At 51.8% G+C, this 16,036-nt stretch overlaps 1 protein-coding gene across 1 annotated transcript in view; it reads left to right on the top strand.

Moving 5' to 3' along the window:
• The window catches only part of LOC141084830 (bromodomain adjacent to zinc finger domain protein 1A-like), a 161,576-nt gene that overhangs the window by 70,988 nt on the left and 74,552 nt on the right, over positions 1–16,036 (top strand). Inside the window, exons 6-7 of the mRNA XM_073569807.1 lie at positions 8,500–8,625; positions 8,757–8,835. Of these exons, the coding sequence (XP_073425908.1) occupies positions 8,500–8,625; positions 8,757–8,835 (205 nt within the window). The remainder of the gene's footprint in view (positions 1–8,499; positions 8,626–8,756; positions 8,836–16,036) is intronic.

The following is a 16,036-nucleotide window of genomic DNA, read 5'->3' as shown; positions in this document are numbered from 1 at the left end:
TAGCGAGGGGGTCTCCTACCTCGGTCAAGCTCGGGTCCCTGGAAGCGCCACGGTGGGGCCGGGTAGGTCTCCACGACGGTGGTGAGAGCAGGTGGAGCCAGGGGTCCGGTGGACAGCCGCCTCCATGTTGCCGCACCAGGAGGTATGTATGTCCCGAGCCCCTCCTGGTGCGCTCTCCTCGTGGTCCGCTCTCCCCTCTTCCGGCCGGGCCGGCGGTGGCGCCCGGTCGACGGGCGCAGGTCCGCGCGCGTGGGGGCTGTGGCCTGGCCTGAGCCGGGGGCGCCGTGCCGGCTCCTTCTGCGCGTCCCCGCAGGCCTCAGACGGGCAGCGGAGGTGACGCGGCGGGGCCGGGGACGCCGAAACCGGAAGTCGGGTGCCGGCCGGCTTCCGGCGCGCGCCACGTGTGCACGGCGATGCTGGGCGGCGCGCGGTGGCTGGGGCGGGGGGGGAGGATGACCGGAGCTTGCGGGGGGGTCCCGGGTGGGAGGTGCGTGCCAGAGCCCTGCTGATCTGGACAAGGAGGCCTTAAAAGGCAGGAGATGACGCTGCTGGGGTGCTTCTGAAGGCCAGCGATGGATACGACAGAAGCCCCCATAGAGCAGCTGGACGAGGTGCAGGAGCACCCACAGAAACAGGCCACAGTGAAACCACATGCGAGTAGCCAGCAAAAGAAACAGTAACGTCCGAGCGAACAGAGCCACAGAAGTTCCTCCAGGACAAAGGACCCTCCTGCCTCCAGAGCCTAATAGATAGGGAATGGAAGAGACCTGAAAAAAGAGGCTCCTTACCTCCGGCCTTCAAGCGGAGGTACCCGTTTGACGACCCAGTGGTAGACAGATGGGATAAAGCCCCTAAACTGGATGCGGCAGTAGCCGAAGCCTCCAAAAAATCCTCCATTCCCTTCGACGACATGGCCTCCTTAAAAGACCCGCTAGATAAGAAAGCAGACTCCTTTTTGAAAGGAACTTGGGAGATGTCAGCAGGTGCTCTAAGACCAGCGATAGCGGCCACATGTACGGCCAGATCCATGATGGTCTGGCTAGACCAATTGGATTCCCAACTAAAGGAAGGAGTCCCAAGAGCTTCTATCTGAAAAACGCTGCCAATCATCCAAAGTGCTGCAGCTTTTTTGGCGGATGCTTCAGCGGACTCTGCGAGGATGGCAGCCAGAACTGCGAGTTTATCTAACGCAGCTCGAAGGGCCCTTTGGTTAAAATGCTGGCCGGGAGATATCCAGGCCAGATCACGACTCTGCTCCATTCCAAGTGAGGGGGGCCATTCTTGGATGAACTCCTAGAGAAAGCCGGGGATGATAAAAAGAAGTTCCCCAGTCTACCGAATCCTTCTTACAGACGTCCCTTTACCAGGAAAAGCTATTTCCGTAGAAGGCCGTCCAGAGATCAGGGCAGATGGGAGGACAAAAGGAGAGGTACAGGTTTCATGTTCGGAGGAGGGGGGCGTCAAGAAGTTCCAGCACGTGACACTAAAAAACCGCCCCAATGACTAGTTGCCCCGGTAGGGGGGAGACTAGCTGCCTTCTACCCAGCCTGGTCCTTGATTTCCAATAGTAAATGGATACTGGGTGTGATAGCTGCGGGTCTACGCCTAGAATTCGCCCGGGTCCCCCAAGATCGATTTAAAGTCACCCCGCTCAGGTCTTCCACACCAGAACAAGCTGCCCTGGAGGCCGAGGTGCATGATCTCTGCCATAAGAGGGTCCTAACGGTGGTCCCAGAGGGAGAAACGGGGAAAGGGTTTTACTCCCCCCTGTTCCTGGTCCGCAAACCAGACGGGTCCTTCAGGACTATAATAAACCTTAAATCCCTCAATGAGTTCCTGGTCATACGCCCGTTTAAGATGGAGACCATTAAATCAACAATAAAATTACTGTTTCAAAACTGTTTTATGGTGGTGTTAGATTTAAAAGACGCTTACTACCATATTCCCATTCATGCAGCTCATCAGCGGTTTCTCAGAGTGGCGGTTCAGCTGGATGGGTCAGTCCAACATTTCCAATATGCGGCCCTCCCCTTTGGGGTGGCAGTCGCTCCCCGTGTGTTAACCAAAGTAGTAGCGGAAGTTATGGCCCATCTACGTGAATCGGACATTCTGGTGATCCCCTACTTAGATGACTTCCTGATCGTAGGGAAAACAGCAGAACATTGTCTGGAACAACTACAAAGGGCAATGTCTGCCCTAGAGGGGTTAGGATGGCTGCTTAACATTAAAAAGTCTCGGTTACAGCCGGTGAGAGTCCAACAATTCTTGGGCCTGATCCTAGACTCTGAGAAACAGGAATGCCGTCTGCCCCGGAGAAGCTTGTTCGCCTACACTATCAGGTCCTGAACGCTTCCAATAACCCTACCATGTCCCTCAGGAAAGCCATGTCCCTTCTGGGTTCCCTCTCGTCCTGTATCCCGGCAGTCCAGTGGGCACAGTTTCATACAAGAAAACTGCAGGGCGAGGTCTTAAGGCATCAGAGAATCCTTAGAGGATTCCCTAGAGTGGTGGCTAGTCAAGGATAACTTATCCATAGGGGTCTCCTGGGAGTATGACATATCCCGCATAATCACCACGGATGCTAGCCCTTCTGGTTGGGGGGCTCATATGGGGGAGATTCTGGTACAGGGCCTATGGGAGCATCATCAGATAGAAATGTCATCTAATCTGAAAGAGTTGACAGCGGTAGAGCAGGCAGCTAAGGAGCTACTTATGTATCTACAGGGCCATCATGTGCGAGTGTTCTCCGACAATCAGGTCACCGTGGCTTATATCAACCACCAAGGCGGGACTCGTTCCAAACCCCTGATGAATGTGGCAGAGCGGCTATTCCAGCTAGCAGAGCAGCATTTTCAATCTTTAACAGCTCTACATATAAAAGGGAAGGAAAATATCACAGCAGATTTCCTGAGCCGCAATCCACTAAAACCAGGAGAATGGTCCCTAAACACCTCCATCTTCGACCTAATTGTACAAAAATGGGGACAACCAGAGGTAGACTTCTTCGCTACCAGGGAAAACAGAAAATTAAAACAATTTTGCTCCCTAAATCCCAGAGAAAACCCCCTGGCGGTAGATGCCTTTCTGGTAAAGTGGGACTTCAGGCTAGCCTACGCCTTCCCTCCCCTATCGCTACTGCCCCTGGTGATGAAGAAAATCAGGAGAGACAGAGCAAGGGTGATAGTTATCGCTCCATTTTGGCCCAGGAGGGCTTGGTTTTCTTGCCTCAGGACCATGTCGGTGTCCGACCCTTGGGTCCTTCCGGACATTCCGGATCTCCTATCCCAGGGCCCAATGTTCCATCCTCAGGTGGCTGGCCTACATCTGACGGCGTGGAGTTTGAACGGACACTGCTGAGAGAAAAAGGTTTCTCCCCAGGCCTGATTAACACCCTACTTAAAAGTAGGAAAGTCATCACCACCAAAATCTATGTCAGAATTTGGAAAAAATTCCTGCAGAACTCTTGAGTGGTTGCGGGCACCTCAGCACCTGTAAACCATATCTTAGAGTTTCTTCAGAAAGGTCTGGATATGGGGCTCTCCACTAGTACCCTTAAAGTACAAGTATCAGCCTTGGGGGCCCTCTTTAGCTGCAACATCGCGGGTTATTACTGGATCAGTAGATTCATTAAGGCAGCAGGTCGATCCAGGCCAATAGCGATAGATAGATTCATGCCGTGGGACTTGAACCTAGTCCTCACGGCTATGACAGAAGCCCCATTCGAACCTATCTCATCAGCTTCCATAAAGAACCTGTCCCTCAAAGTAGCCTTCCTGGTAGCCCTAACCTCAGCTCGTAGGGTAAGCGACATCCAGGCATTATCTAGACGTCCTCCTTATATACAGTTCAAGGACGATAGGGTAATACTCAGACCCGATCCGGCGTATTTACCTAAGGTAGTTTCCAGTTTTCATAGGACACAGGAGATAGTCCTTCCATCTTTCCTCCCTAACCCAGCTAATGAGAAGGAAGAGAAACTTCACACCTTGGATGTTAGAAAATGCCTCATAGAATATCTGGCAGTTACAGATCCCTGGAAGAAAGATAATGCCCTGTTTGTCTCTTATCAAGGCCCTAGGAAAGGTTGTAGAGCGTCAAAAAGTACACTAGCCAGGTGGGTTAGAGAAGCGATCTTAATAGCATACACCTCAAAAGGCAGGTCGCCACCCCGGAAGCTGAGGGCACATTCCACCAGAGCCATGGCGACCTCGTGGGCCGAAAGATCAGAAGTGTCCATTGACCAGATATGTAAGGCGGCTACTTGGTCCTCTCCGAGCACCTTTTATAGTCATTATAGGCTAGACTTGGGTGCTTCCACAGACCTCTTTTGGTATAAGGGTACTGCAGGCTGTAGTCCCTCCCTAAATAGTTTTACTCTCTGTAATTCTCTCAGGTGGTGCTGTCATGGACGACCGGTAAAGTCTTAGTTACTCACCGGTTAACGGTGTTTTTCGGAGTCCATGACAGCACCCGTATATTCCCTCCCTTTAGTTTAGATTTGGGTGTGCACTTCTTCCTCTTGTATGTACACTGGTAAGGAATAGTTGTGTAAAAGTACTGTATATAAATTTTGCCATTAACCATTGTGGTCCTCTTGTGCTCTGTAATCCAACTGATGCGTGGGAGAGGTGCCGCCCTTTTGTATCTGTAGGTTTCCTGTTCCTGAAGGGCGGATCCCCTCTCAGGTGGTGCTGTCATGGACTCCGAAAAACACCGATAACCGGTGAGTAACTAAGACTTTTGTCTCTGTCCCTCCAAAACCTCCACTCAAAGCTCGAGCCTTCCATCAAGCGGTTTCATCCCTCCTGCAAGCAGGAGTCATAATACCGGTTCCAGCAGATGAGCGCTTACGAGGGTTCTACTCCAACCTGTTCGTGGTGCCCAAAAAGGGAGGCAGCGTCCGACCCATACTAGACCTCAAGCAACTCAATAAGTATGTCCGAGTTCATCACCTTCGCATGGAATCCCTCCGGTCAATCGTTGCGTCCATGGAGGAAGGAGAATATCTCGCCTCCATAGACATACAGGACGCATACCTGCATATACCGATTGCTCCGCCCATCAGAGATTTCTCAAACTCGCAATCAACCAAGACCATTACCAGTCTGTGGCCCTCCCGTTTGGTCTCGCCACGGCTCCCAGAACACTTACAAAGGACATGGCAGCTACCATGGACGTTCTGCACTCCAGAGGCATAGTAGTCGTTCAATACCTGGACGACCTTCTCATCAAGGCCCTCACCTTCAAGGACTGCGAGGTCAACGTCTCAATCACGATCGACACTCTGAGTCGCCTGGGATGGTTAGTCAATTTACAGAAGTCCTCGACTACCCCGAGTCAGTCTCTGACCTTCCTGGGAATGCTATTCAACACCTCCAGGGGTCTGGTGATCCTCCCCAGGGACAAGGCACTGGCCCTCCGTTTGGGAGTTCACACTCTCCTCCGCGGTTTTCCCCGATATCTCCGGTATGCCACGAGCGGACTGGGCAGGATGGCAGCGGCAATGGAGGCGGTACCATTTGCCCAGTTTCACCTCAGACCCCATCCTCAAGTCCTGGGACAGGAATCTGTTCTCCCTCAACAGAGAGTTCCTGTTATCAGCGAAAACCAGGAGGTCCCTGCACTGGTGTCTCCAGCCAACCTCGCTTGCAATGGGAAAATCCTTTCTCTCCGGTCACTGAAAGGTTTTGACCACCGGTGCAAGCCTTACGGGTTGGGGCGCGGTACACCTACATCACAGAGCGCAAGGCAAGTGGTCACCAATGGAAGTGACCATGCCCATCAACATCCTGGAAATTCGGGCCATCTTCCTGGCATTGAAAGCCTTCCATCACTTGCTAGCAGACTCTCATATCAGAGTGCAGTCGGACAATGCCACGGCGGTGGCATACGTGAACCATCAAGGCGGCACCCGCAGCATCCAGGCGATGAGCGAAGTAACACGTATCCTACACTGGGCGGAGGATGCGAGGTCGGTACTCTCTGCGGTCCACATTCCGGGTGTGGACAACTGGGAAGCCGACTATCTCAGCCGTCAAGGAATGGACTCGGGGGGGGGGGGGGGGGGGGGGGGGTGGTCTCTCCGTCCCGAAGTTTTCCATCAGATCTGCCATCGTTGGGGGGACCCTGGACGTGGTTCTGATGGCATTCCATCTCAATGCCAAAGTTCCCAATTTCATGGCCAGGACGCGCTATCCGCAGTCGCTCGGAGCAGATGCCCTGGTTCAGGACTGGACCCAGTTCCAGCTTCTGTACATTTTCCACCCCTTCCCCTGATTTCCAGAGTTCTGAGGAAGATCAAACAAGAGGGTGTTCCCACCATCCTATTCGCTCCAGACTGGCCCAGGCGTACATGGTACGCCGACGTAGTGCAACTCACAGCAGACGCTCCCTGGCGACTCCCCACACGTCCCGACCTTCTGTCACAAGGCCCGTTCTTCCACCAGAAATCAGGGGCTCTCAATTTGACGGCGTGGCCATTGAGACCTGGTTTTTGACCCAAGCAGGTTTTTCATCGGACGTTGTTAAAACAATGATCAGGGCTCGAAAGCCAACTTCAGCCAAGATTTACTATCATACCTGGAAGGCTTTCTTCACATGGTGCGAATCTCGTGGGCACATCCCACTCCCCTATTCTCTTCCAAAGGTCCTCGGTTTCCGTCAGTCAGGCCTGGACGCCGGGCTATCCCTGGGCTCGCTTAAGAGCCAAGTGTCAGCGCTTTCAGTGCTCTTTCAGAGGCATATTGCTAACAAGCCGCAAGTGAAGACTTTTCTCTAAGGGGTTTCTCGATTGGTTCCCCCCTACAAACATCCATCGGAGACGTGGGACCTCAACCTGGTCTTGACAGCACTACAGACACCTCCTTTTGAACCCCTAAAGGAGGTCTCACTCCGCTTTCTATCACAGAAAGTGGTTTTTCCTGGTGGCAATCACCTCGCTACGCAGGGTGTCCGAACTTTCAGCTTTTTCCTGCAGGCAACCCTTCCTGGTTTTTCATCAGGACAAGGTGGTTTCCTTCCGAAGGTTGTGTCCACCTTCCACCTCAATGAGAAAATTTCACTACCATCTCCTTGCCTGGTTCCCGTTCATAGAGTGGAGAAGGCTCTGCATACGCTTGACCTTGTCAGGGCATTGCGTATTTACGTGTCTAGGACTGCTCCCTTCCGGAAGTCTGATTCACTTTTCCTTCTTCCAGAAGGCGTTCGCAAGGGCCTACCGGCTTCCAAAGCCACCCTTGCTAGGTGGATCAAGTCCACCATTCAAGAAGCTTACCGCCTTAACAATTCTCCTCTTCCAGCCGGTATCACGGCTCACTCTACGCGGGCGGTAGGGGCTTCTTGGGCCATTCAGCATCAAGCCTCAGCACATCAAGTGTGTAAGGCAGCCACTTGGACTAGCCTGCACACATTTACAAAACTCTACAGAGTGCATACCCAGTCCTCAGCGTATGCGAGCCTGGGTAGACGGGTCCTGCAGACGGCAGTACCCCAAATTTAGGGAACTGTCAGTACAATATTCGTCCACTGCTTCCCACCCAGGGACTGCTTTGGGACGTCCCACGGTTCTGTGTCCCCCAATAAGGCGACAGAGTAAAAGATTTTTGTGTACTCACCGTAAAATCTTTCTCTTAGCCTTTAATTGGGGGACACAGCTCCCACCCTGTTGCCCTTGCGGGCCGTTGTTACGGTTGGGTTCTCATATTGTTTGAGCTGGGTTCTCATATTGTTTGAGCTCGTTTATAGTAGCCTTCTTACAGGCATGGTTATGTTTCTGGTATATTCCTCCTAATGCTTTTGCACAAAACTGGAGAAGGCTGACGCCGTCCAGGGGTGTATACTGCAGAGGAGGAGCCAAAGTTAATCTTTTTCAGATTATGCATAGTGTCGCCTCCTAGTGGACAGCAGCATAACACCCACGGTTCTGTGTCCCCCAATTAAAGGCTAAGAGAAAGATTTTACGGTGAGTACACAAAAATCTCCTTTTTGCTTCATTCTCTTCTGTGGTTTTTTCATTTAAGACAAATTAAATGAAGATAATACCAAAGAATTTGTGATTGCAATCATTTTCAGGAAGAAACTGAGTATTATCTGACAGAATTGCAGGGGTGTCAATACTTTTGGCCTCAACTGTATATATATATAATATTTCAGTTGTCGATTTTGAAGCACAGCAGTCAAGAGATATATAGGGAATCTACATGTATTTACTAAAAATTCATATTGTGGCTTGCTTTGACATATACAGTAGTCGAAGCAGGCATGTATTACGTTTTTGGACGAGATAAAAAGTTTTGTTGCATTCCTGAGAAACATTGAGGAGACCAGCTCGTACTCTAGCAAAAACCTCCATTTTATGTCGAGGTGTTTTTTGCAACTGGAACAAAAGCTGTTTCTTTGCCTGAAAATGTAGAAATAAGAAGTTCTTGTACTTGATATTTGAGGCACACTTGCAGATTTATTCCTACGTCTTATTGCATTATTCCATTTTTTGTTTTGCAGGCAAGCAGTATTGCAAAGTATGAAGTCTTAGGGAAAAGCTTCTCTCATTATTTTCCTGATAAGCCTCCAAGTTTTGTATTATCTGCAGAAAAGAAAGCAGCTGCAGCCAGAAGGCACCTAAGAAGGGTGAGTGGTAAAGGAAGCTGCTGCTGTTTTGGGGAAGCATTTTCCTTTAAAAGTGTATTCTGTGTTATTAATGGGGATGTTAACTTGACACCTCTAAAGTATATATAAATTTTTTAATCTTGTTGCTTTAGGATCATGCAACTAAGGAAGCTGTCGCCGCACGGGAGAAAGAGAGAATCCGGCAGCAAAGGAAAGAAATGAGAGCAATGGGTAAGTGTTTTGTCTTCCGATTTTTGAACTGATCTGAGCCTCTTAATCTTCACTCATTACATCAGATTCACGATTCTGGTTAATCTTTTGGTTTTCAAACAAAAGTACATCTCCATTGCAATACATTAATGGTGTATAAAAATTACTATGACCAAATTGCGAAAATTACTGTTTTCCAGGTCACCACCTGACAGCACACTGGAGGACGTCCTTCTCATCCAGAGTGGGACAGGAAACCACGAGAGTTCAAAAGGATCCTCCCCCTACCATCCCTCAGTGTTTTTCCTGTCCCACTGCGGATAGGAACGGCGAGATAAATATCCATTCCATGCAGATGGTCAGGATCGGGGGGGCCCAGCCTTTCGCTTCCTACCTGGAGAGATCTGCAGCTGACACTCGACAGAGGGTCCCTCAGCTATCCCGGTGTAGCGCTGCTCCCGGATGTAGAGTCGCTTCCTCCTGACGGGGGCTCTCGACTCTGGATGCCACCACCGCCAGACCGCCTCTGGGAGCCCACTGAGTCCACAAGCGGCTCACTGACAGTTACCGCGCCTTCCCCCGCCTGCCCCGGGGAACGCGGGAGGCGCCATGCCCGGAGACAGAGGCATGCAGCAGCAGGCGCGCGGCATAGACCGAGGGCACCGCAGCAGTCGCCCCCATCCAGACGCGCAGGCCGGGGCGCGCAGAAGGTACTTCCGGCAGGAGCGGGCGCGGGTCGTCTGCCAGGGACGCGTCACTTCCGGTCACGTCATCGACCGGGGACGCGTCATCGGCCGGGGAAGCGTCACTTCCGGTTGCGTCGCTGCAAAGCCCTCTGACAGCGACTGCCCGGTACCACAAACCGCAGAGGCATAGACCCACCAGGGAAGTCGGCAGGCGTCCGTAGGTACGGATCAACAGCGCAGCTACAAGGTGGTACGCAGGCTCTGCTCAGGGGGGCCAGGAAGGAGACACGTCACCACTTGCAGGTCTGTGTCTCCACAGTGGCCGACAGACAGCGGCGATCTCCACCATTACCAATGGAGGACCAGGCTAAGACGGAGAAGGGAGCAGAGAGCCAGGGTCATGTGCATAACCTCTGAAGAGGTCACTGCAGAGCCCATAATGATAGACCCCACAGAACCCGTATTTTATATGTTCTAGGGGGGAGCCTCCACTTCTGAGAAAAAGGACCCTAAGCGGAAGGATAAGAAGTGTCAGCTTTGCTCTAAGAAGCTAAAGGACACGTGGCAAAAGACCCTCTGTGACGCATGTGCAAAGCGTATAGTGGGGGAGGAGCAGGCTACTTTCATGTCTAACATGAGAGCGATAATCAGAGAGGAAGTCCAGGCCTCGGTCGGTCTAGCCACTTCCCAGACCCCGCAGGCGAATCCCCAGTCCCCGCAGGCGAATCCCCAGTCATCCAGGTAAAGACAGAGGGAGTCTGATACGTCTTCTGAAGACATTCTGTCCGAATCAGACGCAGAGGATGAGAAGATCAGAGAGCACCGGAAAGGGGAAGGAAATATCTGTTTTCGTCTGGGGATACAGACGAACTATTGGGGGCGGTACGGCAGACTATTCAGATCGAGGAACCCCTCTCCTTCCCTCTCAATTCAGGACGAAATGTTTGGGGGGGTTGCGCTCCCAGACTTTAATGGTCTTCCCAGTAAATACCCATATACGGGCAGTGATACTGGAGGAATGGGAAGAGGCAGAGAAAAGGTTAACTATCCCCAGAGACTTTAGGTTGCGTCTGCCATTTGACCCCGAAGAGGTCAAAGTCTGGGAGGAGGTCCCCAAAATAGACATCCCCGTAGCAAAGCTGTCTAAGAAGACGGCAATTCCATTCGAGGATTCCTCAAGCTTGAAGGAACTCCTAGATCGGAAGGCAGATGGGCTCTTAAAAAGGGCCTGGGAAAGCTCAGCGGCGGTCATAAAGACGAATATAGCTGCAACATCAGTAGCACGCTCCATGCATCTATGGATCGATGACCTGGAAGAGCATTTGTTAGATAGAACCCCGAGGGAAACCATTCTGAAGTCCCTCCCTTTACTTAAGTTAGCTACTGGGTTTTTGGCCGACGCCTCGGCAGAATCAGTTAGGTTCACGGCCAGGAGCCAGGCCTTGTCCAACACTGCCAGAAGGGCTATCTGGCTTAAAAGTTGGGCAGGTGACATGCAATCAAAAAATAAACTGTGCTCAATTCCCTTCTCGTGGGGGCAGGGTCTTCGGGCCCGTGCTCGATGACATCCTGGAAAAAGCATCAAATGAAAAAAAGGGGTTCCCTGAACCCTGAAGAGAAGCGTAGGAGATACCAGCCCTTTCGTAGATCCCATTACAACCAGAGAACGGACTACAGGGGGAAGGGGGAAGTCGGGTCGATGGAGCTACCCCAACAGAGGCGAGGGTAGAAATAGGAACAGAGAACATCTTTTCTGGCCCTGGGTCCAGCTCCCGGAGAAAATGACGCCACCAGAGTAGGGGGGCGATTGCACAAGTTTGCGGGAGAATGGCAGAAAATTACCTCCAGCCCCTGGGTACTACAGATAGAATTCAACTCCCTGCCCCCGAACAAGTTTTTAGTCACCAGTTCGCGTCTCAGTTCAGCTTCCCCCATGTGGTTGGACATTCAGGATCTCCTACACATGGGAGCGGTCACTCCGGTTCCCACCCAGGAAGAAAGCAGAGGGCACTACTCAAGTTGCAATAAAAAAAAACCCTCGGGGGGGGAAAGCAGAACCATAATAAACCTCAAACCCCTAAACAAATGGGTAACATACAGACGCTTCAAAATGGAATCAATAAGATCTACGATTCCACTCCTGGGGAAGGGAGCAGTAATGTGCACGTTAGACTTAAAAACGCGTATTATGTCCCTATCCACCCGGATCACCAAAAGTACCTCAGATTCGCGGTCGAAAGAGACAGCACGATTTACCATTATCAGTTTCGCTGCCTACCCTTCGGCCTTGCGTCAGCCCCGAGAGTCTTCACAAAGATAATGATAGAGGTAGTAGCCTACTTAAGGGACCGGAACATCTTGGTGGTCCCGTATCTAGACTACTTCCTAATTATAGCCGATTCGGCAGCCCAGCTCAGGGCCGACTGTCAGTCCTTGATCTCCACGCTGCAGAGTGTAGGATGGATCATAAATTGGTCAAAGTCAGATCTTATACCCAAGCCCAGAATAAAATTCTTGGGGGTCATGCTAGACTCAGAAAGAAGAATGTCTTATCTACCAACTGAAAAGCAGACCATGATGCCGAAGAAGATCCGGCAATTCTCAAAGAATCGGGTATCGATCAGGGACGCAATGAGAGTACTGGGACTGATGACTTCATGCATTTCCTGTGTCAGATGGTGTCAGTTCCACTCCCACGACCTGCAACGCACAGTCCTAGCGTCCTGAGACAGAAGGCAGGTCTCACTGGACAGCAAGATACTGTTGACCCCCCCGAGCCAGAAGATCGCTATTGTGGTGGACCATTCCGAGAAACCTAAAGAGGGGTGTTTCATGGGTTCAGTCTCCGGAGGTTGTAGTAACAACTGACACGAGTCTATTCGGCTTGGGCAGACATGTCGCAGGGAGGTACTACCAGGGGCGATGGAGTCCGGAGGACAGCAACAGTTCCTCCGTCAGAGAATTACATGCAGTCTGGAAAATACTGCTCGTCGCCGGGTCTCATGTGAAGAACAGACACGTCAAAATTATGTCAGGCAATACCACAACAGTGGCCTTTCTCCGTCAACACGGCGGACCAAGACACCCAACGCTTCAGGGCTTAGCGGATCAGATTTTCAGATGGGCAGAAAAGGAGGTCCTCTCAATCTCGGCCGTGCATTTGGAGGGCTCTCGGAACCAGATCGCAGATTTCCTCAGCAGGAAAAGGATAACTGCGACAGACTGGGAGCTCAACAACGAAGTGTTCAGCAGCCTGTGCGATCGTTGGGGACAACCGACAATAGACCTGTTCGCGGACAAAGGGAACGCAAAGCTCAGGACCTTTTACTCCCTGAACCCCCTGGGAAATCCGGCAGGAATAGATGCCCTATCACAATCTTGGAGCAGGGGACTGTTGTACTCCTTCCCGCCCCTAGCCCTCATTTCACATGTCCTCAGGAAAATCTGCGAGGACAGAGCCAGGGTCATACTGGTGGTTCCCTACTGGCCAAGAAGAAGTTGGTTTCCCCTACTCAGGAAACTAGCGGACGAGGAACTCCTTCTCCTGCCAAGAAGAGAAGACCTCCTCCGTCAGGGCCCGGTCCTACATCAAAGACCGGAGGCTTTCCAGTTGTCAGCCTGGATCCTGAGCGGCAGATCCTAAGAGCAAGGGGGCTATCGGACGAAGTTATTTCTACCTTACAAGCCAGTAGGAAACCCGTGACCGCGGCGATATATCAAGATCTGGAAAAAGTTCTGCAGGTATTGTGGAGAGGCGACAGTCGGACCTGACCAGCCCAACATCCCGAAGATACTTGATTTCTTGCAGGAAGGGTTCAGAAAGGGCCTTAGACCCAGCACTCTGAGAGTGCAGATAGCAGCCTTGAGCGTGTTCTATGACACAGCTCTATCATCACACCCATGGGTAGCCTGGTTCTCGAGAGTGGTGAGAAGGCTTAAACCCCTAATTAGGTAGAGCATACCACCCTGGGACATTAACCTAGTCCTCAATACGTTATGCAAACAGCCATATCAGCTAGGGGCAGAGATGAATATCGGTAATCTCTCTCTCTCTCAAAACAGCCTTTCTGGTGGCAGTCACCTGATGCAAAAGGTTAGGAGAACTGAAGGCCTTATCAACCCAAGATCCCTATTTACAGGTGTTTAGTGACCGTTTAGTCCTAAGACTTGACCCGGCTTTCCTGCACAAAGTTATCTCAAACTCTAACATGAACCAGGAAGTAGTACTCCCTTCCTTTTTCCAGTCTCCCAAGAATAGCAGGGAAAAAACCTACCATAATTTGGACGTAAGAGAAACTGTACTCGGGTACCTGGACGCCACCAGACCCTGGAGGCAGGATAGCAACCATTTCGTCCAATACAGAGACCCCAACAAGGGGAAGAAAGCGTCAAAATCAACAATAGCAAGGTGGATTAGATCCACTATTAGCATGGCATACAGAGCACAGGGTCAGATTCCCCCGGGGAACCTTAGAGCCCACTCAACTAGGGCCATGGCCGCTTCATGGGCAGAAAGGGGGGAGCTTCGGCAGAACAGATCTGCAGGGCAGCATCTTGGACCAGTCTTAGTACTTTCTCCAAGCACTATAAACTAGACATAACGTTCACACAGCTTACTTTTGGGAGAAAGGTACTCCACGCAGTGATCCCGCCCTAAGACCAATATACTTTGGTACTACTCCAGTGTGCTGTCAGGTGATGACCTGGAAAACGGTAATTAGACCTACCGGTAATTGTGTTTCCAGGAATCCATCCTGACAGCACTGTTAGATCCCTCCCGATAATACTTTCCATACAACTGTGATGTAACGTGTATGAAGAGTGTTGATTTGAATAAAAACTGTTTGCATCCATCCAGATGTGTTACTTTGTGAGATCACTGAGGGATGGTAGGGGGAGGATCCTTTTGAACTCTCGTGGTTTCCTGTCCCACTCCGGATGAGGACGACGTCCTCCAGTGTGCTGTCAGGATGGATTCCTGGAAACACAATTACCGGTAGGTCTAATTACTGTTTTCTCTATCGCTTCATTGGGGGACACAGAGACCATGGGTGTATGCTGCTGCCACTAGGAGGCTGACACTAAGCACAGAAAAAGGTTAGCTCCTCCTCCGCAGTATACACCCCACCGACCGGCACTAATTTCCTCAGTTTAGCTTAGTGTCAGTAGGAGGTGGACACAGGTCTTTCATTAGACTCATATCTACCTCAGTGTGCGTCGTTTCTTTGCAGGTTTCCAGAGGGATACAGAGTGAACGGTCACATCTGTAGTCCCACAAGGAGACTGAGTACGGCGTGTACTACCACCCCGTATCCTCATAGCTCTCCACAGCAGGACCAAGAGCCTAACACGGGTGCGTGTCAGCGATCCAGACTGGACCTCGTCCCCCATCTCGCACCCACTCGCCTACCAGAGCCTGTCGGTTTGGATGAGGCGCGGATATCCTTCTACAAGGATGAAATCAGGATGATGAAGGTGCCTTCCTTTCCCAGGTTTCAGAAGACAGATCAAGCAGTGAGCAAGTATGGGGTCTCTGAGCATAGCTCCCGAGGATCACGGCTCCTATCAGCAGTTTTTGAGAAGCCTGGACACTGTGACAGCTCCCTTTCCCACCCTGCCCCCCTTTCCCTGGCTGCACTTAGCTTGTTTCCCCTCGGCAGCCAGGCTTCATGCAGGGATCCTTTCAGGACCGGTCGCCGCAACAGTGCTTCGGCGGCCGCCGCATTTACTACAGGCCCCGGTTTCATTCTGGGCCTTGCTCTGCGTCGCGGCCACGCCCCCCCCGCCTTCATTCTCAGGCGGTCTTCTCTCCCACCCATTTTAGGCCCACCCACCGCCTCCTCTCCCGGTATTATGAGACCCGGAGGTGGCGCTCAGCCCACCCACTACTAGCCTGTCAATTATCAGCGGGCGGCGCCATCTTCAGATCCTGCAATTAGCTCCGCCTTTCCTCTCCCTCATTCTCAGGAAAGCACGCGCTTCATACCCTGCTTCCCTCAGGCTGACACCATTTTCTCAGCCTGTCAGCCGGACTCCGTCCCATCTTCTGTGGCCGCCCTGCAAGTGCAGACAAGCTGTGCAGCATCGCTTGCTGGAGGGATCTACAGGACGCCGGACCGTGAGTAGCTCTGCAACTGCAGACTGACACCCTCCTCTGCCTCCTGTCCCCCAACCTCCCAGCACTCCTTCAGTGGCTTTCCTTCAATATGTCTAATTCTAAGCCTCATCGTGCCTGTCCCCCTGTTTCCTCTTGCACTTTAGTCAAGTACTTTGCACGTTCTTCTTGCAAACACAAACTTCCCTCAGGTCGGTCCATTCCCCTCTGCCTCGACTGCAGCAATCCTATCGAGTCCGCCGCCCAGGAGCCCCCTATTGCTCCACGTGAGAGTGAATCCCCCCGTTCCTGGCTGGGCTTCGTCTCTATCACAATCAGTGGCAGATCTCACCAAGGTGTCTCAGTCCCTAGTGGCCGTTCTTGATAAGTTGCCCCTGGACACTTCTGCAGGATCCAGCAGGTCACAAGAGGCTCCATCTGA

Source organism: Dendrobates tinctorius, unplaced genomic scaffold (assembly GCF_039654945.1).
Source record: "Dendrobates tinctorius isolate UK_male_01 unplaced genomic scaffold, ASM3965494v1 ptg000006l, whole genome shotgun sequence".
Taxonomy (NCBI): Eukaryota; Metazoa; Chordata; class Amphibia; order Anura; family Dendrobatidae; genus Dendrobates; species Dendrobates tinctorius.
This window is presented reverse-complemented; position numbering and strand designations above follow the sequence as displayed.